We start from the raw sequence: 27,195 nt of genomic DNA on the forward strand, positions 1-27,195 counted from the left end.
CTCGTTTAGTCATCACCTAAACTCAATTAGAGCAACATTATTCCAGTTTTCAGAAGAGAAAACTAAGGCCCCAGAGATTAATTTGCCTAAGATCACTCAGCTACGTAGTGGGTATCAGTTTCCTTATCTGTAAAATGAGTTAATAACATAACTAGACTCCTTTGACCGCTGGTTTGTCACAAAGGCGCTTGCCATAGTCAGGAGTCAGGTAAGAAGCAAATCCCTGGGAATATAGGGATCTCTATTGTAGGGCAAGTTTTGCTTTTCCCCCTTGAATTCGGGGTCCTTTTTCAAAAGTTCTAAAGCGCAGGCGCCGGCGTGTCCTGAGCTCCCCCCAACCCCCACCCCGCGCCCCTTGCGCAGGCCGGGGTCGCCCTCTGCCGACGGAGCGAGGGAGCGCGCTGAGAGTGAACCTTTCCCGCCGAGACCCGACAACAAACTCGCGGCCCGTAGCCCTGGTGTGGCTCCGTGGATTGAGCGCCGGCCCGCAAACCGAAAGGGTGGCGGTTTGGTTCCAGGTCAGGACACATGGCAGGGTCGCGGGCCTCGGTCCCCAGTTGGGGGCATGCGATGCGATACATGTTTCTCTTTCTGTCTTTCTTCCCCCCCTTATCTCTAGAAATAAATAAAATCTTTACAAAATCTCGCCGGCCTGTAGAGGGCGCCGGATGGCGTCCAGCGTAATCCACTCGGCCGTCCCTTCCTTAAGCACTTCCGTTCTGATCTCTATTATCTATCCGGTTACATCACGAGAAGTTCCTGGTGTTTTCGACGTACCGTCAACAAAAGGAATGTGTTCCGACCCGGAAATGAAAATTGAGGCCGGGCTCTAGTAGACCCGAAAGCTTGCAGTGAAGGGGGGTGGTGCGGGGTGGGGGGGCGAGCCGTAGCCATGGCTGTGGCTATAGCCATGGTGGGAGCCGTAGCCGGGACGGAGATGGGCCCGGCGGAAGAACTCGCCAAACTCGAGTATCTGTCTTTAGTGTCGAAGGTTTGCACCGAGCTGGACAATCACTTGGGGATCAACGACAAGGATCTGGGTGAGTCGGGGAAGTTCCTGTGGCCTCTGGGTTTGGCATCGAGGGAAGCAGAAGTGGGGTTGAGAGGCTGCGTGTTTGTGTCCGTGTGAGTCTCTCTGTCTCAGAGACTTGGGCACAAGGAACCTGCGGCGGTGGCCTCGGCTTGAGAGCCCTCCAGGCCGAGCTATTAGAAACCATTTTTCAGAGCTGTCAGTGAAAGAGCGACCATTTTTCAGAGCTGTCAGTGAAAGAGCGGCCATCGCTACTTGCTTCTGTTTTTCAGCCTCAGATAATTAAAACTGTTAACACTGACAACAGCCGCATGCTGGTGATAGTAGACATTATTCTTCCTGCAGTAGCTGCTTGTTGAGTAATTTTAATTCAAAGTAATCAATATACCATTGTGGGATATATTGGGGCGGCTTGCCCAGTGCCCCGACAGTACCTACCTGTGAGGGTTGCTGTGAGGATCATGGGATAATCCATGTGAAGCACTTTTGATAGTGCCCGGCATGTAGTAGATGGTCAAAAGGTCTTAACCGTTGGCACTGTTATTAACTTATGTCCATGTAACCTGGTGGCATTTTGGCTTTCACTTATTGTCATCAAAAAGGTAAAGGCAGTCCTGGCTGGTGTGGCTCAGTGGATTACGTGCTGGCCTGCGAACCGTGGGTCGCCGGTTTGATTCCTAATTAGGGCAAATGCCTGGGTTGCGGACCAGGTCCCCACTTGGGGGCGCTCCAGAGGCAACCGCACATTGATGTTTCCCTCTCTTAAAAAACAAAGGTAAAGGCATATTCCAGCATGGAAAAGGTATGGTAGGACTAATTTATGTTCGTTATTCATGTTGTTAGGATTAAAATCTAAATCATTAAAATTTTCTTGTGAGACAGTTTGAGGCATGTTATCTCAGCCTGTCATAAAGTGAAGTTCTCTCCTGAAAGTCTTAATTAGTATATAGCTCTAATATTAGAAGTTTCAAGAACTAGGAAGGCTTGCAGATAAAAATTGAGGGGGGGCAAATTTGTCTTTCATCAACTTGGAGATTGTACCATCCAGCAGATGCGTAGCCTTCACGTAGAGTCTACCTTTCCAGAAACCGTAGAAAGCATCCTGTGCGTGCCTCCTGTGTGTCCGTGTGTGTATGCATGCATGGGCTTATGCTTTTGGACATTGTTACTTCTAGCCAGTAAGCTAGTAGTTTCATGACTAGAGATTATGATGATATGGGATAATAAAGTCTTCATCCCTTAAACTCACTCAAAGGCCTACTGAGCCATTTTGTAGTTATAGCTTTTCATTTATAAAAATTAACTAGAACAAGAACAACTTTTTTAAAGAAAGATTTTATTTATTTATTTTTAGGGAGAGGGAAAGGGGAGGAGAAAGAGACATCAATGTGTGGTTGCCTCTCGCATGCCTCCAATTGGGGACTTGGCTGGCAACCCAGGCATGTGCCCTGACTGGGAGTCAAACCAGCAACTCTTTAGTTGACAGGCCAGTGCTCAATCCACTGAACCACACCAGCTAGGGAAAGAATAACTTTTTATTTACTAGATGGGATGCTGCCTTATTCATGAATCATTCAGTAAAGCTAATTAGATCTTTAAAAAAATTAATTAAAACATATGTGGATAATCTCGGTAGTCTAAATTCTCTTTTTTTACCCTTATGGATGGTGGTCTTTGGTTTTTATGACTTTGGATTGCCTAATTAATTTTGTTTATAACATGCTTGAAAGTCATTTTTTTTGCTCAGGTCTTCATTCTTCTTGTTTTAATCCCTTTTCTCATTTGCAGCTGAATTTGTGATCAGTCTTGCTGAGAAAAATACCACCTTTGATACTTTTAAGGCTTCCCTGATCAAAAATGGTGCAGAATTCACGGTATGTGTGTCTGGAGACCCTTGTTTTATTTTAATGTCACTATTGAATTTAGTTTTGATAGGGTTTAATTAGAGTTTTGATAGAGAAAGGAAATAATTTGTACATACCAATCAAATACAACATTAAGTTTGTGATATTTTTTATTTTTTAATTCCAGTTTACATTCAATATTATTCTGTATCAGTTTAAGATGTACAGTGGTTAGACTATCAAGTGTTAATGTTTTCATGCCTCTAAGCAGTGGTGATGTAACTGAATTTCCTGTGACACCTTTCTAGGAAAATGGAGCAGGCAGGAATAAGTACCCTTTTCTAAAGGACATCCCTTTTCTTAATATTTTTAAGTCCTGATCCAGGGAGCTGACAATTTTTGTTCTGTTTCTTTTCAAAGGATTCTCTTATTAGTAACTTGCTGCGTCTCATACAAACCATGCGGCCTCCAGCAAAGCCTTCTGCTAGCAAAGGTGAGCAGAGCTTCTAGCTGAACTTAGCCTCCTGAATGGTTGCGATTGTCAGCATTCTGTTTTCAGTTTGATGTAACTCTAGTGTTGCGTTTCTTTTGTTAACCATTAAGATTATTGTGTTTGAGATGCTACAAGGGAAACAAATGTTTGAGGAAAGTTAAAATAAAATTATTTTTTTTAATGACTTAAGACAAAATAAAAATTATAAGAATTATAAGACATAACCAACCAAATGAATATTGATGCACCTCCTATGCTTAGTTTGTTGAGGATTTTGTAATCAATGTTTTTTTAGAAACTTAAACTGTGTATAGTAATATATATGAGTAAATGAGTAATATGTAGAAAAGTTCCATGTTTTGGTTTTAGTTTGATGCAAATATAATGTTGAAGTTCTTTTGTTAATCATTAAGAATATTAAATGTATCTTTCTTTTTTTTTAAAATTTCTTCATGCTCTTTAACGAAACAAGATCCAGTTGTTAAACCCAAAACTGAAAAAGAAAAGTTGAAGGAACTCTTCCCAGTCCTTTGCCAACCAGACAACCCTTCTGTTCGGGTACTGATATCATTTTGAGAATGTCTACTATAACTGCATGTCCCCCGCCCCTTTTCTTTGTCTCATTCTTTCTTTCTTTCTTTCTTTCTTTATTAGTTATTAATTATAAGTGAAAGTGTTTGCTCACTCTCTGAGTACGTACTACGTATAGAATAGTGTTAAAGGGGTCAGAGGATGAGAGTTGAGGTAAATAAGATTAGGATTTATGGAAAGCAGTGACTAGGGATATGAAATGACTTAAGATTCTGGAACAGATACCTGATGTGTGAAATTAGATTTTTTTGCTCCATTAGTTGTTAGAAGTCTAATTTTTGAAATATTTTGGTTTTTAAATTCCATTTTAGCAAGCACTTATTGAGTATCTACTATGTGCCAAACACTGTTCTAATCACCAGGAATACAGCAGTGAACAAAACAAATAATCTTGAAGATTATTTCATCTTAGTATTGAGGCAGGGACAGGAAATAAACATGTAAACTCTAGTGGAGAGGAAACAGGCAACAAACAAGTATGTATAGAATATAGCTGATATTGATAAGAACTATGAAAAAATTAAGCAGGTGAAAGGGAAAAAGGAAGTGCAGAGGGAGAATTGCTTTCTTAAAAATTTATTTATTTATTTATTTTTATAGAGAGGGAATGGGAGGGAGAAGGAGAGGGAGAGAAACATTGATTGATTGCCTCTTGCTTGCACCCAGACCAGGGGACGAACCTGCAACCCAGGCATGTGCCCTGACTGGGAATTGATTGAACCAGCGACCTTTCGTTTTGCCCCAGGTGGGGTTGGGGTGGTAGTGGTGGGGGGAGGCCCAACCAATTGAGCCACACTGGTCACGGCAGGAGAGTTGCTTTTCAAAAACTTTAGCACCATTTTTTAATTTATAATCATCACTTGCATGCTTTCACAGAAGGGGTGACATACAATTTCCTTCCTTCACCTTGCATTAAGGACAAAGGGAATTTGCCAAGTGTAGGAGTGACTTTCAAGAGCCTTTGTTCATTCCTCTGCCTCTATCTTGAATTGTGTTGGAAGTCTCCATCCCCCTTTCTGCTTCACATAAGTGGTCAGCGATGAAGGGGCTGTTGGATTTGCAGTTCCTGAAGTACAAAATCTTTTTTTTAAAAAATTTTTATAAGTGTTTATTTGAGCCAAACTGAGGACAATGTTGGGAAGCAAGATCTCAAATGCTCCTGAAGTACAGATTCTTGAGTGATATTTTTTCTCCCTTTCTCCTCCTAACTTTGCTGGCCTCTTCCTCTGCAGACCATGCTGGATGAGGATGATGTGAAAGTCGCTGTGAATGTCCTGAAAGAGCTGGAGGCTCTAATGCCCAGTGCAGCTGGCACGGAGAAGCAAAGAGATGCTGAGCACCGGTTCGTCCTTGCTGCCCTGTCCTTTGGAGGTTTAGCTTTCTGTGAATTTTGTGGACCAGCCAGGCAAAATTTTGGGCTAGTTTACAGAATCTAGACTGGCCATTACCATATTTTTGGATCTATTTGTATTGCTCCTTGTTAAGAGTGTTTATGCAGCAAATGCTAAGATGTTCAGAGATAGAATTCTGGGCTCAAAGAGGCTAAATATGTTTATGGCCTCATTCTTTATTGACCTGTAGGGATGTCATAGCTATTGAAATTAATTCAGTTTTAACTCTAAGGAGGCACTTAACTATGCGCATGGCACTGTGCTGGGTACTTGGGGATGCAAAGAAGAAATTGGGTGAGTTTCTTTTTTAAACAGGTGTTTGTTGATTTGTTAGAGAAAAGACAAAGAAGAAGAAGCGGAGCCGGAGCCGGGACCGAGAGCGAGAGCGAGAACGAGAGCGTGACCGTGAGAGAGAACGAGACCGTGATAGAGACCACAAGCGGAGACACCGGTCCCGCTCTCGTTCACGTTCTAGGACCCGGGAGAGGAATAAAGGGAAGTCTAGATATCGGTCTAGGAGCAGAAGTCAGAGTCCCCTCAAAGACCGGAAGGACCGAGACAAGTACGGGGAGAGAAATCTGGACAGATGGCGGGATAAGCATGTAGACCGCCCTCCCCCAGAAGAGCCCGCCATTGGGGACATTTACAATGGCAAAGTTACCAGCATCATGCAATTTGGATGCTTTGTGCAGCTGGAGGGACTAAGGTAATGGCTGGTGCTCTTCTTTCACATGAGTAATGGGCACAATTTATCACTGGAGATTTTCACATTCTGAAGAGTTATTATGATTAATGACACTTTAATCAAGTTAGCCATATCAGGTTATTAGAAATTGACATTCTATTTGAAGTGTCATGGAGCCATTTATTCTTTCCTTTACCTTCAGGAGATTTGCCCTTTTGAAACATGAGAAGTTGTTGTCATCCCATACATCCCCCAACCCCCATGTTTTGGGAAGGAGGGTGATAATACTCTAATGCTTTTCTATTGCTTGACCACCTTCTTGGTACCTTTCTCTTGAGTTTAGTTTGGGTATTTGTTCAGTTCCAACAAGGGTGGAAATCTGTTGGGGAAAAGGTATTTTAGACATGCTCCAAATTTGTCTGACTCTTCCTTAGGAAGCGATGGGAAGGCCTGGTGCACATCTCTGAGCTCCGGCGGGAAGGCCGTGTGGCTAATGTGGCCGATGTGGTGAGCAAAGGCCAGAGAGTCAAGGTCAAAGTGTTGTCCTTCACTGGGACCAAGACCAGCCTAAGCATGAAGGTAGGTGAGATGTACAGCCTGTTACCATATCTGGTGGCCCAGGAAACATAAAGAGGACAGCAGGCGAGCTAGCTTCATTCTTCTTGTGCCCTAGGATGTGGATCAAGAGACCGGAGAAGATCTAAACCCAAATCGAAGACGGAATCTTGTTGGGGAGGCCAATGAGGAGACCTCAATGAGGAATCCGGACAGACCCACTCATCTCTCCCTCGTCAGTGCCCCTGAAGTAGAGGATGACTCATTGGAGCGCAAGCGCCTTACCCGAATCTCTGACCCAGAGAAGTGGGAGATCAAACAGGTTGGGGCCATTTGCTTCTCTGGTCACATAGCCATTCAGCGTGTGGCATGATGGTTAAGAGAGTGGGCCCTGGGGCATGATAGCCTTGGTGAATTCTGGCCACTTATTAGCTGTGTGGTTCTGAGCTAGGTTCCTCTACATCTTTGCACCTCAGTGTGCTTTTCTGTAAAAACAGAGCTGGTGGTGGCCTTGTGGGGATTAAATGAGTTAATAGAAGTAAAGCTCTTAGGTTAGTGCCTGCATATGGTAATGCTATGTAACTTTTTGTTCTTGTTTTCATCAGTCATCAGTAAACATCAGAACCACACTGTCCCAGGTACTGTGTAGATGCAGGGCTACAAATGCAAAAGTATCATGGTTCCTGCTTTTGAGGGACTCCAAGTCCAGTGGGGGAGACAAATCAAAACAAAATGTTGTTAAGGTTTACATGTTACATAATAAGGAATATGCAGAATGCTATAGAACCAAGGGAAAGAGCAGAGTTAGTAGATAACTGTTCCTAGGGAAGAGATACTTGAACCACGCTTTTGGGTACCATGTTGTCTTGTACCCCAGGGGTGGGATTTATGAAGTTTGAGGCTCTGCAATACTTGATCAGAAGAGAAAAAAACCTTGGTTTCCTACATGAAACCTCTGTATTAACTCTACTACAAAATAAGGGTTTTGATCCTAGCAAGTTACAAATGCTGCCTTCTGTCCTTTGACTAGATGATTGCTGCCAATGTTCTTTCCAAAGAAGAGTTTCCAGACTTTGATGAAGAGACTGGCATTCTTCCTAAAGTGGATGATGAAGAAGGTAACTAGCCACTGGGATTGAGCAGGATAATGGATTGGGAAGACAATTGGCAAGTTGAGCCATTAAACAGAGTGGTTTATTTGTAGTTTAATCCAGTGATTCTGAATCATTTATTCCTTGGATCTTACCACTCACCTCTCAAAGAACAAGGGTTCCTCCATGATGGAAGTAATTCATTTTTCTGGCAAACAGTATATTGTTACGCTTGCTGCTTATAAGTTTTCAGGATATAAATACTTTATTTATATTTTGGGGATTAATCTCATATTCTTAGTAATTGTTCTGAAAAATCCTGGATTCACCTAGATTACCTCTGAGCTGCCCTGGAAACACCTTTTGTTTTAAATTTTAAAATTTATTATTATTATTTTTATTGTATTGTTTCCATTATCATTTATCCCCTATACCCTTTTCCACTGCCACTCACCCCCTCCCACCTGGAAACAACTTTTAACACACTCCATTAACAATTTTTAAAAATTGTGAAATAAATTCTGTAATGAAACATGTATAATTTATATAACAATAATAAACAAACAGTTACTAAATGGATATCTGCACACCTACCAGTAAGTAGAGCTTTACTTAAGTAGAGCTTTGCCAGTACCTCTGAAGCCCCTACACGCCCCCTGATTTGATCTTTCTCCTTACTCCTCTGTGTAAGCACCATCCTAAATGTGGTATTAATCATTTCCTCACTTTTTTTTTTAAAGACTTTATTTACTTTTTTAGAGAAAGGAGAAGGGAGAGAGAGAAGGAGAGAAACATCAATATGTGAGATACACGGTTGCCTCTCTCACGCCCCCAACTGGGGACCTAGGCTGCAACCTAGATGTGTGCCCCAACTGGGAATTGAACCTACAACCTTTCAGTTTGCAGGCTGGCACTCAGTCCACTGAGCCACACCAGCCACACTTTTCTTTAGTGTTTTATCATTTATATATTAATCCCTAAACATTAGTCTGTTTTTGAACTTCAATTTTTTGTTTCATTATCATTCTCTTGATAATTATCTGTGTTGATTTTATACTTGTATTTCATTCGTTTTCATTGCTGTAGAGTGTTGCTCTATATAAATTTACCATAATTTATCCATTTTACTTTTGATGGGCATATGGACGATTTCTAGTTTTTTGTTTACCTTTATGAATAATACTATTATAAAATTCCTCTGTTTGTCTCTTACTGCACATATGTAAGACCTCTTTTTCCTAAATATGTAGGAGAAGAGTTACTGGGTGGCAGGAAAAGTGCATGTTCAACCTTACTAGGCAGTGCAAATTATTTTCTAAAGTCTTTGTACTAATTTATGTTTCTACTGTAGGTGTTAGTTCCTGTTGCTCCACATTCTTGCCAATATTTGGTGTTATCCCATTGTCCAACTTAATTTTTTCTTTCTTTTGCCACTCTATTGTGGCTTAAGAGTAAACTATTTATTATTATTATTATTGATTTTAGGGAGGAAAGGAGAGGGAGAAAGAAACATTGATTTGTTGTTCCATTTATTTATGCATTCATTGGTTAATTCCTGTATGTGCGTTGACTGGGTATTGAACCTGCAACCTTGGCATATTGGGACGACACTAACCAGTTGAGCTACCTGACCAGGGCAGGAGTAAACTCTACAATGAAGTTGGATGGCAAGTGCCTTAGTACCATCTAGAATATCAGAACAGCATTTTTCCACAGGCGAGACTTCTTTTTAGCTCTGATTAGTTCTTGGGTTGGAGAACAAATGCCTTAGAAATGGCTGGAGAGCAGGGGGAACAGACACTTGGATTAGGGATTTACTTGCATTGCTGTCTTTTTGACCTGGGAGCCAACTTTGATAAAGATTGCTGGTGCCTATGGAAATTAATTAATTTGGTGAAAATAATTTGGTCACTTCTTTCTTTTGTTTTTGGCTAATTCTTTCTGGGTGGACTTTTAGATGAGGACCTTGAGATCGAACTGGTTGAGGAAGAGCCTCCATTCCTGAGAGGGCACACCAAGCAAAGCATGGACATGAGCCCTATTAAAATCGTTAAGGTAAGAAATGCTGGGACTTTAATCTGGATTTGTGATGTGACCTTCTTTTCTTAATGTAATAGTTCTGTTTTCCAGAGCAGGTTATTAGGTGTGTGTAAACAGAACTCAGGCCATAGGAGGTAGTATTGACTATTGATCAAGGTCTAGAATACTTTTCTTTTTAACGATTTTATTTATTTATTTTTAGAGAGAAGGAGAGGAAGGGAGAGAAAGAGGGAGAGAAACATAGATTGATTGCCTCTTGCATGCCTCTAACGGGGGCCTGGCCCACAACCTAGGCATGTGCCCTGACTGGGAATGCAATCAATGACCCTTGGGTTCACAGGCTGGTGCATAAACCACTGAGCCATACCAGCCAGGGCTAGAATACATTTGTTTTAAAGAGATATTGACTCTGCTTTGTTGCTTTTGCCTTTTTTATTATTTTCCTCTCATTTTATTGTTGGTGTTTGTTTGTTTTTTTACTTTTGGAGGAAGCAGAGATAAATATGTGTGCTTGATCTACCATTATGGCTTTTGCCCTAGCCTTAGGGCTTGAATCATTACCCTGCATATTCAAAGGCAATTTGGAAGGGTTCACTTGACCGATTGGCCACTAATAGAAAGCTATATAGCACTGGATGTTGTAGAGGGCAGAGCTCTGAGGTGAAGGTAAAATTTTAGGTTTGGAAAAGGGATATCTTAAAGGTGTCTCAGCCCAGCCACCCATTCAGTTTTATAGTCACCCATGTGTCCTTCTACAGTGTTCCTCCATGTGGGTTTCTGCTTGACATGGTTGGTGATAGGGAATTCACCAGCCCTTAGGGGACTCATTCCATCTTCAGGTGGATCTGATCATTAGTTCTTTAGGTGGAATGGAAATCTATCTTACTGAAGTGTCCACACTGGTCTTCCTTTTAGTTTTTGGCCCATACCCCTTTCCTATATGTCCTGTCTCTCTTGGGGTTCTCATCTTTAAGCCAACCTCCTCAGTTCTTTTAGTGATTTATCATTGTCTTTGTTCATTTTCTCTGAATTTGCTACAGTTTATTTCTTTCATGTAGTCTGGTGAGTTGATAGGAACTCTCTTCCAGGTGGGTCTCATTCTTTAGATTCAAATGATTTATCATCTACATTTTATTTCCTGGACATTTATTGTGTGCTGAGATCCCATTCTGATGTTGCTGCTCTGTCCTCTGTTGCACTAGAACCCAGATGGCTCCCTCTCCCAAGCAGCTATGATGCAGAGTGCCTTGGCCAAAGAAAGACGGGAGCTCAAGCAGGCGCAGCGGGAAGCTGAGATGGATTCTATTCCCATGGGACTCAACAAACATTGGGTTGATCCTCTGCCTGATGGTAGGACCCTAGGAGGGGCGGACTTTAAAAAAAAAATCTGACCCTTCAGGTACACAGAGAGGGGGCACTGCTAGCACTTACTAAAGATTTAGCCTTGGTGTTAGGGATCTGCTTTTTCTCTTCAGTTAAAGTTAAAACATGTTTTTTAATTTAAAAAATTATTTTATTTTATTTATGTATTTTTAGAGAGAGGGGAAGGGAGAGAGAGAAACATCGATCAGTTGTCTCTCACACGCCCCCAAGTGGGGACCTGGCCTACAACCCAGGCATGTGCCCTGACTGTGAATCGAACCAGTGGCCTTTCGGTTTACAGGTTGGTGCTCAGTCCTCTGAGCCACACCAGCCAGGGCTATTTTGTAAACAAATGTTTGAAGTCAAAAATGTTTTAGCAACCCTGGTCAAATTATTAGACTTGCTGAGTTTTTCTTCTGAGTAACTTACAAATAATATAGCTTTCAGACTTCCCTTTTCATGTCATTCTTTACACAGTAAATATTAACTCCTGGCAGATATAGTCATAACGAGTATTTTATTAGTTTATGTTAGGTAACTGGTGATACAGCTGTGAATTAGACACCATCTTTGCATTTATGAAGCTTATAGTTTAGTGGGGAAGATTATATTTGTCAAATAATTACCAAATTACTAACTAAATCATGACCAGTGCTATGTGAAGAAGTACAGGTAATGTAGTTGGCTGTGGTGGGTCAGTTCCCTGGGAAGGTTGAGAACCAAAGGGTAAATAGGACTTAGTCCGCTAAAGGGGATGGGCCAGGGGTTAGGGAATGTGGTCTAGGCTGAGGAATAGCCTGTGTTGGGGCTGTGAGGTGGGAAAGAAGACCTGTGTGGCTGGAATAGAGAGAGTGATGGGTGAGTGGCGGGGGATGAGGGGTGGGTGGAAGGACAGGACTTTGTAAATGGTATTAGGAATTAGGACTCAGTGCTGAAGTTCACTGGGAAATGTTGCAAAGTTCTAAGCACAGGGGTGTGGCATGATCAGAGTTGCATTTCCAAAGGATTTTGAGGGGGCACTATAGAATAGAGGAGGTGGCAGGGGCAGACACGTGAGATGAATTAGCAGGCTTTTATAATAATAGTTTGGAGGGGAGAGGATGGTAGCTTGAACACGGAGCTAATAGAGCAGGGATATACTGGAGAACCCTGATTTGCTGAATGTGGAGGAAGGGCAGTGGGATAGCCTGAGGACAGTACTAAGTTGCTTGTTTCCTCTGCAGCGGAAGGCAGGCAGATTGCGGCCAACATGAGGGGTATTGGGATGATGCCCAATGACATTCCTGAGTGGAAGAAGCATGCCTTTGGGGGCAACAAAGCTTCTTATGGAAAAAAGACCCAGATGTCAATCATTGAGCAGAGAGAGAGCCTGCCCATCTACAAACTGAAGGAGCAGCTGGTTCAGGTAAGAAGGCCCATTATGGTGGGAGAATAGGGGTCTTTTCTAAGAGAAGGATGACATATTTTAATTGAAATTAGCTGGACAGGTATGTGCACATTTAAAGTGGCTTTTACAAATGGAATAGGGAATAAAAAGGGAATATATATATATAATAAATATACATATATTAGTCATTTTTTTCCTATGAGGAGATAAATCTGTTTGAACTGGGGTACCAGTGGACAGAGTATTGTGATACACAGACCAACAGCTCTAATCAATAAGAAAAATGGGGATGCTCAGCCAGCGATCCCATAGAGGCAAGACTTTGTTTTAGGTACTTATTTCCATTTTCTGGAGATCTGATTTGAAGCCCACCAAGTTTCCTGAGGCAACTGAGCTTACTAGTTTCTTTTTTTTTTAAAGTGTTTTTACTCTTGTTTATTTTTTAAAAGAACTTATTTATTTATTTTTAGAGGGCAAAGGGAGAAAGAGAAGGAGAGAAACATCAATGTGTGGTTGCCTCTTGCACGCCCCCAACTGGGGACCTGGCCCGCAACCCAGGCATGTGCCCTGACCAGGAATCAAACCAGTGACTCTTTGGTTTGCAGGCCAGCGTTCAATGCACTGAGCCACACCATGCAGGGCCTGAGTTTACTAGTTTCTAGTGAATCCTTTCAACAGTGTCTTATATGTATGTATATATATGTAAATATGTATGTGTACACACACACAGACATTGTATGATTTATATGTATTGTGTGTGTTTCTAGATGGCAGCATGTTATATACACTGTTATGCATCTTTTCTCCCTTAATGACATAGCTCAGAAATTGTTCCGTATTTATTATTATTTATTTTTTAGTGCTTTGTTATGTGGATGTGCTCTGGCTTACTTAAATAGCCCTGTATTAGTAGACATGTTGCCCTGGCTGGTTTAGCTCAGTGGATTGAGCGTCGGCCTGCGAGCTAAGTGTCGCTGGTTCGATCTTCCAGTCAGGGTACATCAGAGAAGGAAAACTCTGACTCCAAAAAACCTCCGCTGCCTTGCGGCATACCTCTTCAGGGGAAAGGCTAAGGGAGTAAACCCCGACAGAAAATCCGGAGCCGGAGTCCCTAAGGCGGTTTGACGTTGTAGTCAACACCGGCAACTCCTGCGGCGCACCTGAACCCAAGCTGTATCGACTCCGTCTTTCCCTTGGACCCTTCAGCTGCGAAGAGAGGGGGGGTCTGCTGCATGGGCAACAGCAGACCCTCCATATTACCCTGCCCAGGCTCTGTAGCTTCAGCGTCATCGCAAGATGTCGATTCAACACGGGAGGAGACAGATACCATGTCACTCCCGAGTCGGACTGCACAGCCATTCTTGGCGGTGCAGATAGACTCTGAAGAAGCTACACCATCGTCTCTCGAGACGGACGGCTGCCGACGACGAGTAGACATGTAGGTTGATGGCAATCCTTTGCTGTCATAAACAGTATAGAAATGAGGTGACTGGTGGGGGTAAGGCACTGGAGATTTGGGAGTGACAGTAAAAAGAAATACTGTGCATACCTTTTTATTTATTGTTGAACTCTTGAACCATGTGCTTGTAATACTTTAAAAAATTGTATGTATGTATTAGGGAGATCTGGGTGATAGTTTATGCTTTTAGTGTCCTCTTTATGTTTTTATGAATTTAAGAAAACCAATAAATTAAAAAACAATTTGAGTCAATTGAAAACAGAGTACCCACAAGGTTTAACGTTTTAAATTTAAGTTATACATGCAATTAAAATAAAGAGCATAGCCCACAGAAAAATCATTAACATTTGTTTCAATGCATGATTAAAAGTAATTTAAACACTGGCTGTAATCTTACCATAGGTGTACTATTGTGTCCCCTTTTCTCCTTTAGTGTTAGAACATAAGCATTAATTATTTCATTCTAGAGTAATGTGTGGCAAATTTTAATAACCGTATTCGTATTCTGTTGCTTTCAGGCTGTCCATGACAATCAGATCCTGATTGTTATTGGAGAGACAGGATCTGGGAAGACAACGCAGATCACCCAGTACCTGGCAGAGGCGGGCTACACTTCCAGGGGCAAGATTGGATGTACCCAGCCCAGAAGAGTGGCAGCCATGTCAGTGGCCAAAAGAGTGTCAGAGGAGTTTGGTTGTTGCTTGGGCCAAGAGGTAAGCGGGTAGTGAAGCTGTTCTGTAAATGCCTGAAGAAAGGCTAAAGGCACAGATCCTGAGGGAGAGAGGGTTCTCACTGTAATCATGGATCTGTTTGGGATCAAGTCCAAAGTTGATTTTACTGTGAGGACATCATTCTATACCTTGGTTAAATTCTTGTCTATTAAGGTTCTGGGTAACGGTGACTGGGCTGAAATCTTGTCCGGTGATTGCACCAATGAGAGGTTTGTATCTAAGGTTTTTGACTTCTGTTCTGCTTTAGGTGGGCTACACCATTCGGTTTGAGGACTGTACCAGCCCTGAAACAGTCATTAAGTACATGACAGACGGGATGTTGCTCCGAGAGTGCCTGATTGACCCCGACCTCACTCAGTATGCAATCATCATGTTGGACGAGGCGCATGAGAGAACGATCCACACTGACGTGCTCTTTGGATTGTTGAAGAAGGTAACTGGGTGCTCTTCGGTGACCCTTCTAGCAGTTGGAAACTGAGTTCTAGGAATTGGAACTGTGCCCTTTTGGGTGTTCCTTTTTAGTAAGCTACACCATATTCCCCTTAGACAGTCCAGAAACGGCAGGACATGAAGCTGATTGTCACCTCAGCCACCTTGGATGCAGTGAAGTTTTCTCAGTACTTCTATGAAGCTCCCATCTTTACCATCCCCGGTCGAACGTATCCAGTGGAAATACTGTACACAAAGGAACCTGAGACCGATTATCTGGATGCCAGCTTGATCACTGTCATGCAGATCCATTTAACAGAACCACCAGGTAGGGGGAAAGAGCATGTTTTCCTCTTAGGGCAAAAGTCCTGATGTGGGTATCTTTTTCACTCAGCTTTTAAAAAATGCCTTTTAAATAGTGTGTCAGGCTTGCATGTTTGAAATGATGGTGTTGAAAATGTAAATAACGGTGTATGAGGTTTAAATGCATCTGTTTAAGCATAGACGCAAATTATAAATAAATAGAATAAACATGGACAGATGAAAACCTCTTAATTTATTAGAGGTTGGAATTTGAGTGTGTTTTCTGTCATTTGGAGTCTGTTCATGTCACTATGACCTTTGGCTAGAACACACACACAGAAAGTAAATTAATGCTCCCGTCCTCTTCTTAGGTGACATCCTAGTCTTCCTGACTGGTCAGGAGGAGATCGACACTGCCTGCGAGATCCTGTATGAAAGAATGAAATCCCTGGGACCTGACGTTCCTGAGTTGATTATCCTCCCAGTGTATTCTGCTCTTCCCAGTGAGATGCAGACCCGAATCTTTGACCCAGCTCCACCTGGCAGCAGAAAGGTAACCCTGAGCAGAAATGAAGCTCCCTTGTGTTTTGAAACCATGTGGTGCATGCCCCTGGCACTAATGGGGATTGCTTAGCTGTATGTAAGTCTTGTTTATTATGTTTTAGAGACTGGTCCAGCCAGTTTGTTAAGGAATGAGGGTTTTGTATGTGACCGCTGCTCCTCTTCTTCTTTCCTTCATTTTACAAATGTTTTTGAGCATCCCCAGGCTTTGGAGTAGACATCAGGGCCAGCCTCTCTGCTGTGAGGCATCCACCAGTGGACAGGCCTCTAATGTACAGCGTGAAAGTGCTGCTGGTGCTCTGGGTATCCAGAGGGGGCGCGCCCAACCCAGCGTTCTTAGAGGAAGTAAGGATCTAAGCTAGTCTTGAAGGACATGTGGGTGTTCACCTAAGCAAGAAGGGCAGGAGGACACGTGTTCTGAGTAGACAGAATAGCCTGTGATAGCCTAGAGGTGAGAGAGTGTGGCCATCTCAGGGAGCTGTGTAGTTCCAGTAGCTGGAACTGACTGTGTGTATATATCAGGCGGTGGGAAAAGAGACAGATGGATTTTTTTGAAGTTACAGCTTTATTGAGATATAATTTACATACTATACAATTTAACCCTTTCAAGTATACGATTTCGTGTATTTACAGAATTGTGCAGTCATTAATAACCATTATTATTATTAATTAGTGATTAACTACTAATCACTATAATTTTAGAATAATTTCATCACCTAAAAGAAACCCTGTACCCTTTAGCAGTTATTCCCCATTCACTCCTCTGCTCAGCCTTTGGAAACCACCAGTCAACTTTCTGTCTCTCAATATACCTATTCTGAACATTTCACATAAATGAGATCATATATATGTGGCCCTTGGTAACTAGCTTATTTGATGTAGCATCTTTTTAAAGTTCATCCATGTTGTAGGATGTATAACTACTTCATTTCTTTTTATTGTCAAATAATATTGTTGTAGAATATTATTCTATTATATATCCAAAATATGGATGCACCACATTTTGTCTATCCGTTTATCAGTTGGTGGACATTTGGGTTGTTTCCACATTTTAGCTATTATGAATAATGCTGCTGTGGACATTTACTTACAAGTCCTTGTGTGTACATATGTTTTCATTTCCTTAGGGATGGAAGACAGATGGATTTGAATAACGTTAAAGAGTTAGACTGGACAAGGCATAGTGGATACCTGGAAGTGTAGGGGAGTAGGGCGGGGGAGAAGTCAGGAATGACTCCCAAGTTTCTGGCTTGGGCCTCTGGATGGAAGGTGGTGCTGAGGAAGGAAACGCAGAGAAGGAGCAGGTCTGGGGGAGAAAGATAGTGATTCCTCTCTGTTCTGTTTCTGATGATTACACTTCTTTTTGAGATGGCTTCTGTCGTCCTGTGGTAGGTAGGAGCCTCTCAGGGCTGGTAAGGTGCTGGCATGACGTGAGATGTTCTGGTGCCTCCTAGCAATGATTTTTCTAAGCAATTGTGTTTTATTAGCTGAACCTCTGGGTGGAAGAGCAGTGGCAGTGCCAAGCTGAGACCAATAATCTTCTAGATCACATACACTGCGGCATACACACAAATATGAAATTCCTCTGCTGCCTCATGGTTCATTTTATGACGAGGAAAAAAACAGAACTCCCTGTTGTTGCACACACACACAAGCAGCGCGTTTTGTAGTCCAGATGTCCCTGTGGGGGAAGAAAAATCTCATTTTGCACTGGCGCATGTGATGCCAGGAAGTCTCTGCATTCCCAGGGTGCTAGAAAATTAAAATTGTAGTAATCAACATTGGATCTAGAAAATGAGATATGTAGCCATTTGCACCAAATGAAATTGGCTTTGATTGGCCTTTGCTTTTTCCTATTCCACTTTTCCTCTCAGGTACGAGCCCCCACCCCCTGCCCACTCAAGCGAACCCTTAAGAGGAAGGCACCTCCCCTTCTGCCCATTTGAAACCAAACTGAGATTAAGTGCTGGTCCTCTGGAGAAGGAGGTGACTGCACACTCCTTGGGGAAGATGTTTGAGTTCAGAAGCCTTGTTCCATACCTCAGGCCTGAACCTGGTGAGCTCAGCCCAGCTGTGTCCCTCATCTGCAGGTCGTGATTGCCACCAACATTGCAGAGACATCGCTGACTATCGATGGCATCTACTATGTGGTGGACCCTGGATTTGTGAAGCAGAAAGTTTACAATTCCAAGACAGGAATTGACCAGCTCGTGGTGACTCCTATTTCTCAGGTATGGTAGCTTCTACCAAAAGCTTTCCTGAAAATCCTGGTTAGGGCCTTTCTAAAATTTTTTATGGTTTTGTATTTTGAACTTTATTGTTTTCAAAGATGAACTTTTAAGATACTGGGTGCTTTTGTGAGATAAGGAAGATTTTGTGTTGTTTTAAATCTTTAAAATAATGTTTTAACATTAAAAAGCCCTGTAAAATTTGCCTCTGTTCACACATGCACCCTGGAAAGGCAGCTGCTTTCTGGACTGTGACACTAAGATGCTTGTCCCCAAGGGCCCAACCCAGGCCCCAAGATGTGTATGGAGGCAGGGCTAAACTTTTTTGTCATTTATTTTCAATAAATAAGCAGCTCAGCTAAATAAATAAATACATAAATAAAATTACCCATAATGCTACTACCCTTAATGCACTATCATCATTTTAATGTTTTTCTTGTCTATCATTTTTCCTGTTTTTTTCATGGTTATAATTCTAGTAGTCTAGTAAGTATGTTTTATATATTTTTGTTTAAGTATTTAATTTTCCTGATTATTAAAGTAATAGTGTTCAATATAAGATATTGATAGAGTAAAGAAAATAGAACCCATCTGCAAAATTACTTTCAGAGTTAGCCACAGTTAACATTTTAGGGTATTTTTCCCTAGCGTTTTCCTTCTGGTAATTTATACGCTATCATAAAGATTTTTTTACAAAATCCATATTATATTGTTTTATAACTTGCTTTTTTACCTGTGCGAGTGAACATTTCCTTCTGGCATTGAGTGTCTCAAGCCTGGTTTTTAAAATGGCTGTAGTCATCATTGATATTCGATGGTGACTGTTTTAGTTAACTTGAATTTTGGCCGTAACTGTGGGAATAACATTTTGTCATCTTGTTTTATGCTTTTATGTCATGCCACACTATTTTGAGGGCGTATGTCTGTGATCTTTACAATATTTCTTCTATTTTCCTTCTGTATTCGTTTCACTTTAACAAACTCCTGCAATGTTGAGTGTTGGAGAGGGAATGATAATAACCTTGGTAGTCTTGGAAATGGTCCTAAAGGAAATGAAATAAACCCCATTTTGGATTTTGCCAGTAGTTGAGTGCCCCTCTTTTAACGGATTTCCTGGGTAAGGCAGTTAAATGATGTTGAACAGATATGTTACTTTTATATGCCCGCGCCTCTAGGCTCAGGCAAAGCAACGAGCTGGCAGAGCTGGGAGAACAGGCCCAGGGAAGTGCTACAGGCTGTACACAGAACGTGCCTACCGAGATGAAATGCTGACCACCAACGTGCCGGAAATCCAGAGAACCAACTTAGCAAGCACAGTGCTCTCGCTCAAGGTAGAAATCACTGTCTTTCAAGAATGGGTTGGTGGAAACGGTCCAGTCCTATGGCCTTAGTAAATGAATCTCAATATCATGACCCTTGTTAAATACTTTAGTAACCTCATAAAGTGAAATGCAAATGACTGTGGTAACTGTCTTTCCACTGTGGGTCTGCTGCTAAGTTGGCATGTCTGCTCTGAACACACATTGTGTTTCCTTACCATAATAACCAGCAGAATGTTTGTTTATAAAAGATTTTAGATAGTAGCATTTTCTAAAAGGATATTAGAAAAATCTAATCAGTGCCAGACTGTGGACAAACATACTTCCTTCATCCCTTTAGGTGTCAGATCCAGTTCTGTTCTTTTAGAATGCAAGCAAAAGCCCCAGTCCAAAAACTTTGTATCAGTGGAGGTTTCAGGCTGGCCCTCGGGGTCTTGGTTTTCATTCTGAATCATTGCTCTTCCTCTCAGTCCCCAGTGAGGACCTTCCTTCTCCTTTGGCAGAGGGAGCCACAAGAGTAATTTTCCAGATGATGGCACACCGCCCCCACTGCTGCCCCCCTGGAGCCCTAGCACTTTGCTGGTACAGCCTGTTCTGTTGTAATTTATTATCCATTCCCTGTAAGAGAGGCTAAAACAGCTTCAGGGAAAAGCTTGTTCCACTCTCTGGGGTGAGAACAGAGGGGCATCTGTGGCTGAAACTTCTGCTCTAAGCTGTGTGTCCTTGGCAAAGTTACCTGCTCAGCCCTCTGTTCTGTACTCTCCTATCAAAAGGGGGGGGGGGCATCTATTAATAGTATCTGTTGTGAAGATAAATGAGATAATGCAGGTAAACACACTTGGCACAGTGCTTACTGATTGCTACCATAATTCATTATAGTTATTATTCATACAGTAAACATTTATTGAACACCTGCTGTGCTTATGGTCATGATCAGTTTATGGGAAAGACACAGAAAGCTTGGGTCCTACCACATCACCCTATGTATACACTTGAATAATGCATCATTCACTTGTTTCTTTTCATCAAATTAGCTAACAAATGTATTGATTGCTTACTTTGTACCAGGCATGCAGATTCCACTGCATTGCCGTGGTTTTGTGTTCATGTGTCTCACCCTTATGAACTCTTTGAGAGCAGGGACAGTATCTTAGTCATCTGCACATCCCTGGCACTGAATATGGTACATGGCACTTCCTAGATGCACAGTAGAAATTACGTACGCAAGAGATAGGACAAGCTGGTATATTGTCTTATTTTTGAAATGGTGAAATACATAACACATTGCCATTACTACCTTTTTAAAATGTTAATTCAGTGGTATTAAGTACATTCACAGTGTTGTGCAGCTGTCACCATTATGCATTTCCAGAGCATTTTCATCATTCTAAACAGAAACTCTGAACCCATTAAACTAAACTATCCCTTTCTTCCTCCCTCCAACCTCTGGTAATCATCTTTCTGCTTTCTGTCTCTATGAATTTACCTCATATAAGTGGCATCAAACAATGTTTTTCCTTTTGTATCTGGCTTAACTTAGCATAATGTTTTCAGGGTTCATCATGTTGTAGCATGTGTTAGAATTTCATTACTTTTAAAAGCAAATAATATTCCATTATATGTATATACCATGTTTTGTTTATCCATTCACCTGTTGATGGATATTTGGGAGGTTTTTACGTTTTGGCTATTGTGAATAATGCCACTGTGAACATTAGTATGTAAGTATCTGAGACCCTGCTTGCATTTCCTTTGGGCATATGTATCTGGAAGTAGAATTACTAGATAATACGGTGATTCTGTGTTTAACTTACGGAGGAATCACCAAATTGTTTTCCACATTGGCTGCACCATTTTACATTCCCAACAGCAATATACGAGGATTCCTATTTCTCCGAATCCTTGCCAACACTTATTTTTTTTTTTTTTTTTAAATAGCCATCCTAGTGGTATAAAGTATTATCTCATTGTGGTTTTCATTTGCATTTCCCTAATTATTAGTTGTGTTGAGTATCCTTTCATGTGCTTCTTGGCCCTTTTTATATCTTTGTAGAAACATATATTCAGGTCTTTTGCCCATTTTTAAATTGGTGTCTTTTTTGAAACCCTCACTTGAGGATATGTTTATTGATTTTGTTTACTGATTTTAGAGAGAGGGGAAGGGACAGAGAGAGAGAGATGGAGAGAGAAACATTGATCAGTTGCCTTCCATACGCGCCCTGACCAGGAACCAAACCCGCAACCTTTTGGTGAATGATGCTCCAACCAACTGAGCCACCTGGCCAGGGCTAATTGTTGTCTTTTTGTTGTTGAGTTGTATGTACTGTCATTCTGAGGGAGTGTTTTTTAAAGTTTGCTGAGAAAATACATGCTTTCTACTAGTCTGAGTTTTGTGTGGCCCCGTCCTGGAGGTTGCTGCTAATCTTGCTGTTGGCTTCCTAATTGCCATTGAAGGAACAGGAAGGAAAGCGACAAGTAGTTTCTCTCCCTGTCAGCACTGGTGAGGCTGACCCTACCATCACACACTTTCTTCCCTTCTGTTATAGGCCATGGGCATCAATGACCTGCTGTCCTTTGACTTCATGGATGCCCCACCAATGGAAACCTTGATAACCGCCATGGAGCAGCTGTATACGCTGGGGGCACTGGATGACGAGGGCCTGCTTACTCGCCTGGGCCGCAGGGTAGGGGACACACTTAACTTCAGGTGCTTTTGGGAAGATTCCCTGGCCAAGCTTCCGCACTTTGTTTTGTGTAAAGTCAAGCTCTGATTCTCTGGATAAGCTTTGAGTACAATTCTAGATACCTGTTTTTTAACCTGGATTTTTTCGCTATCACTTAAAACTTTCTTTACAGAAAAAGAAATTTTATCTACGGTCAATTTGACCTTGGAATGTATCATTGAGTCTCCTTAATTTAAAAAAAATTGATTTTAGAGAGAGAAACATCAGTTTGTTGTTCCACTTATTTATGCATTCACTGGTTGAGTCTTCTGTGTGACCTGACTGGTGATCAGGCATATTGGGTGGATGCTCTAACCAAGTGAGCTACCCAGCCAGAGCAAATCTGGTCATAATTTTAAAAGATGTCTGCAAAATTTCTACCTGCCACAACAGTAGTTATGTTCTTGGTCACAAATGTATCTTTCATTGAGATTTCTTTGGGAAATAAAAAACCAACAACATCTTCTGATAGAGACGGCCATCCCACATTATCACGCTCGGGTAAACCTCCTGTGGTCTGTTGACCACTCTGAGCAGTGTCTCACGTGGGCAAGTCCACATGGGTCTTCCACAAGGAAGAAATGGTAGTATTTTCTTCTCCCGCTAGATGGCAGAATTCCCTCTGGAACCAATGCTGTGCAAAATGCTGATCATGTCGGTGCATCTGGGCTGCAGTGAGGAGATGCTGACCATCGTGTCCATGCTGTCCGTGCAGAACGTCTTCTACAGGCCCAAGGTAGGGAGCTCAGACCAGGGATGACGTTAAGTTGGGTGAAATCAGCCATTGCATGGATGCTTGACAGAGCCACGTAGGGGCTTCTCAGAACTGCTGGATGTTCAGTTAGTAGCTGCTGGGAGGAAAATGATCTCTTCTCCCACTGTTTGGCAGGATAAACAAGCCCTCGCCGATCAGAAGAAGGCCAAATTCCACCAGACCGAAGGAGACCATCTCACCCTGCTGGCCGTGTACAACTCTTGGAAGAACAACAAGTTTTCCAACCCATGGTGCTATGAGAACTTTATCCAGGCTCGTTCTCTGCGCCGGGCCCAGGACATTCGCAAGCAGATGTTAGGCATAATGGACAGGTAACATCTATTTCTTTACCCCACATTTGAGTTGAACTTCCTTGAATATCATGTCTTTTCATCTCTGTACCTGGAGCTATAGACTCCCTGCATAACACTTTTCCTCTAGCTTTTCCATCTTCTTTATATTCCTCCCCACGCAAGGGTACAGCTGAGAATCACTTCAGAAAGTTCTTGAGAAGAAGACGATTTATTAATTGTTGGAAAAAACCTTTGTTTACTAGCATCTGTAACATTATAAGTCAAATTAAATTAAATCTCTGGCTCTTATTGCATCCATCTTGCTCACTGGGCAGAGTTGCCCTGTAATATACTTATGGCTGGAAGAAGGGTCCTGGTGCCTACTCTGGGGACCCAAGGTGGGGGTGTTGGGCACCATCACTCTGGAAGATGGAACTTCTGAAAATAGAGTTGTCTTACATCTTTGTCCTCTCGTGATTTATTTTCCTGATAGACACAAGCTGGATGTGGTTTCCTGTGGTAAGTCCACAGTCCGAGTGCAGAAGGCGATCTGCAGTGGGTTCTTCCGAAATGCTGCCAAGAAAGACCCTCAGGAGGGTTACCGGACACTGATTGACCAGCAGGTGGTCTACATCCATCCTTCCAGTGCTCTCTTCAACAGACAGCCGGAATGGTAGGTGGTCAGGCCCCAGGTCTGGGAGCTGTTCTCTGCAGAGAAAACCTGTAAATCTATTGGCACTTTGTGTTTTTGTCTTCACCCACCCCCAGCACTTCCTATTCTAATGTCGCTTATATTTCTAGGGCAGCAGAAGCCTGAATTAGGCACCGTCAGACCCCTTTGAGAGAGAGAAAATCATGGGAGTGAGAGCTAGGACAAGGGTCTTAGAGATCATTTAGTGAAGTAGTTTAAAAAATGGTAATCTTGCTTCTCCTAACATAAAACTGATTTAAAACCACTGTGCCACATGGTAAAAGGATGGAGCTATAGAGCCTTGCTTGCTTGGCTTTCCCTATCTCCCTGTGGCAGCCCCTGAGGCTCCTCAGCTCCTTAGCTCCTCAGCTCCTCTTCAGAGTCCTGGAGTTCTGTGGAGACAGCCTGAAAGGCCACTGTCCCATTTCACAGAGCAGGAAGCTGAGGTCCAGAGAATGGGTGTGATTGGCTCTATGTCAGTTAACTAGTTGGAGCCAGAGCCAGGTCTAAAGCACATTTTCCTGATGGCTTTCTTGTGGTTAGAGGTGCTCAGCCCCCTCGGTACCGGAGTGTGGCTGTCGGAGAGAGAGAATGTAGTCTCTTGAGGGCTCAGGCGGGAGAGGTGAGAGGGTAGAACGCAAGCTCAGCTGTGGCCCACCAGGGACCAGGTGACTGGAATGGGGGCCTGTATCAGAGACTTGAGCCTGTCTGTCTGCCCTCAGGGTGGTGTACCATGAGCTGGTGCTGACCACGAAGGAATACATGCGTGAGGTCACCACCATCGACCCCCGGTGGCTCGTGGAGTTTGCTCCAGCCTTCTTCAAGGTCTCCGACCCGACTAAGCTAAGCAAGCAGAAGAAGCAGCAGCGTCTTGAACCCTTGTACAATCGCTACGAGGAGCCCAATGCCTGGAGAATATCCCGGGCTTTCCGGCGGCGCTGAGAAGCAGGACTTGTTTGCCTCTCTTGCAGCAGTGGCCTAGGGCTTGGACTCACTCTTATTGGTGAAATGCTGATCCAGAGGACACGGCTGTCCAGTGACTGACTGCACATCTTAACTGGACACTTGCCAAGCTTGATTTGCATTTCTTCCCTCATGGTAACATAGAAACAGGGATTTATGCCTGGGTTGACCAGAGCCTTCAGCCCCGACTCCTCCAAGTCACTGGGGTGCCCTGGGGCTCACAGCCAACACAGGGGTGCACTACATCATCTCCAAGGAAAGGACAACTCGTGCAGCCCTGGGATGGGAAATGGGGGATCACGAGCATCTGACACACCTGGACAGACAGACAGATGGATGCGGTGAGGACCCTGGAACTCTGTGGGGGAGGGCGCCATGAAGCTCATTGAAAGTTTTGGCGCCACTTCCTCCTCCTGTCCAACCCCTGTACTTTTTATTGACCTCCTGAAAATACTCATTTTTTTAAGAAAACAAAAATGGTTTTCTTTGAAAGTTTCTTTTAGCTGAAAGGTTAGGATATTGGCCTGGGCTCGGGGTGGGGAGATTTAGTGTCTGTGACGTTGGTGCATATGGTGGAGAGTCCACTAAGACCAGAGTCCAGGGCCTCTCTGGGCTGAGAGGTGACACACAGCCCGGACCCCCAGTCTTATCCTAGCTCCCGTGCGAGGCTGGTGCTGCCGCGGACGGCCCCGTGAGTAACTACATCCACTGCATGGGCGCTCGGGTCTGGGCGGGTGCCTGAGTGCTTACAGATGCCACATACTGACTTCGGAGGCTCTCCCCGGCTCCCTCCCGCCCACCACACTCGCCATGTGCAGTGCGTCCTATTTCCTTTCGAAACCTGAAGTCCTCGATGGGCTCTAATGAAGGGATTTTATGCTCAACGCCTCCCCTCCCCTGCCCCAAACTGAAAACCAACATAATGCCTCTCAGAGCCGGTTTGTGCTGCCCAGCATCTGTGCTCCGGGTCTTGCACTGAGTGGTTTGCTCCTAGCATTCTGTTGGGGAGTAACCACCTCCCAGTGCCCCTTTCACAGCTTTTGAGGAGACTCTTGACTGGGAAGAACAGACAGATGCTGCCAGTCCAGGCAGTGAAACAGCTGGAAAGCTGTTCTGGACGTGCAGCTTGTTCAGAAGCCCCTGGGTATGTAATGGCAGCACTGCCTCCCCCATCCCCACTCTAGTAAGTTTTGAAATGAAGTAAATACTAGAACTACCATCGATTTGTACGCCAGACACTTAAGAGACTGTATGACATTCTAGGAAATGAAGGAATGTAGGTTGTCTTTGGGCAGCAGACAAATCACCCTGAAGACAGTTCAGAGAAGCCAGTGGAGAGGAATACAGGCCAAGGAGTGCTGACTGAGGTCCCTGCCTCCTTTTAGAGCTGAGTGTGCGCCTCCGAGATTCTGTTGGAGTGTGCTCCTCAGGAAGCCCGGGCCTGTAATTAGGGCAGGGGGATATTTGTGTGCTGACAGTTAAGGCCTTATGGGGACAAGACAGTAGGGGCCGACAGAGGAAACTGAAATGGCAGCAGGAGCTGGGCACCCAGCTCACCAATCTTAATTCTAGCTCAGGTCTCTGCAATTCAGCAAGAAACTTGGCTTCGCAGCCTACCTGTCCCTGCTGAGTGACCAGCACTGGTGGCATTGGCACCTCTGAGATCCTAACCCCCAGAGATAAGAGGTTTGGGCTTTAAGCTCAGTTTGAAAAAAGGAGATAGAGCTGGTCATCTTTCTGGGTTTGGTGTGCAAAAAGAAGGACCCTAGCTCTGTGGGTGTTCCTTGAACATCTCCCTGAGGAGCTGGAGTTACTTCTTTGCTATCACAACATGGGGGGCTCTGACCTGACTGTCCATCAGGAAACGGCATACAGGCCACATTGCCCAGCCCGCTCAGAAGGGGGCTTCCAGCCAGATTCGGAAGGAGGACTCGCCTGCTGCTCCCACACAATGGGGCCCTTGTTTCTCCTCCTTGAACCAGTATTACCCGAGGTTGAGTGACATCCCAGGAGAGGATGTGGGTCTCATGCAAGAAGCTGGAATCTTCTTGGCCATTAAAGTCTGTTCACTGCACCCCTGCGGGAGGCCAGCTCAGGAGTTTCCTGCCCCTGCACATGTGCTGAGCCTGTGCTTGTTTGTGTATGTGGGGGGACTGTCCCCGTGGGGCATGGTTAAGCTCTACTGCTGGGTCAGGCTTCTTGGTCCCGGGTTCACCTTCAGCCAGTCTGCAGCATCGTTTGGTTTTGGCTGCCTGTCCTTTAGCCCAAAGAA

General features: G+C 43.4%; 1 protein-coding gene across 1 annotated transcript; it reads left to right on the forward strand.

Annotated features, from left to right (window-relative positions):
* The first annotated feature begins 860 nt into the window (after positions 1-860).
* Positions 861-25,214, forward strand: DHX8 (DEAH-box helicase 8). The gene is made up of 23 exons (XM_090292275.1): positions 861-1,040; positions 2,819-2,904; positions 3,295-3,367; positions 3,840-3,925; positions 5,191-5,300; positions 5,684-6,055; positions 6,469-6,613; positions 6,708-6,911; positions 7,620-7,707; positions 9,638-9,735; positions 10,923-11,070; positions 12,306-12,487; positions 14,447-14,641; positions 14,907-15,092; positions 15,206-15,416; positions 15,763-15,944; positions 18,043-18,183; positions 19,356-19,511; positions 22,046-22,183; positions 22,830-22,958; positions 23,112-23,308; positions 23,763-23,942; positions 24,683-25,214. Exons 1-23 carry the CDS (start codon positions 893-895, stop codon positions 24,900-24,902), a joined length of 3,675 nt encoding a protein of 1,224 aa, XP_090148401.1. The 5' UTR covers positions 861-892; the 3' UTR covers positions 24,903-25,214.
* Positions 25,215-27,195: the final 1,981 nt, after the last annotated feature.

The sequence above is a fragment of the Furipterus horrens genome, unplaced genomic scaffold, assembly GCF_987537825.1.
Source record: "Furipterus horrens unplaced genomic scaffold, mFurHor1.1.pri manual_scaffold_11, whole genome shotgun sequence".
Lineage (NCBI taxonomy): Eukaryota > Metazoa > Chordata > Mammalia > Chiroptera > Furipteridae > Furipterus > Furipterus horrens.

What these genes read in the sequence shown, in the direction of transcription:
- DHX8 (XM_090292275.1), top strand. Translation starts at nt 893, where the DNA reads ATGGCTGTGGCTATAGCCATGGTGGGAGCCGTAGCCGGGACGGAGATG. An exon ending in TGGTGACTCCTATTTCTCAG is followed by an intron (nt 18,184 to 19,355) that starts GTATGGTAGCTT and finishes CCGCGCCTCTAG; the next exon opens with GCTCAGGCAAAGCAACGAGC. An exon ending in ATGTTAGGCATAATGGACAG is followed by an intron (nt 23,309 to 23,762) that starts GTAACATCTATT and finishes TTTTCCTGATAG; the next exon opens with ACACAAGCTGGATGTGGTTT.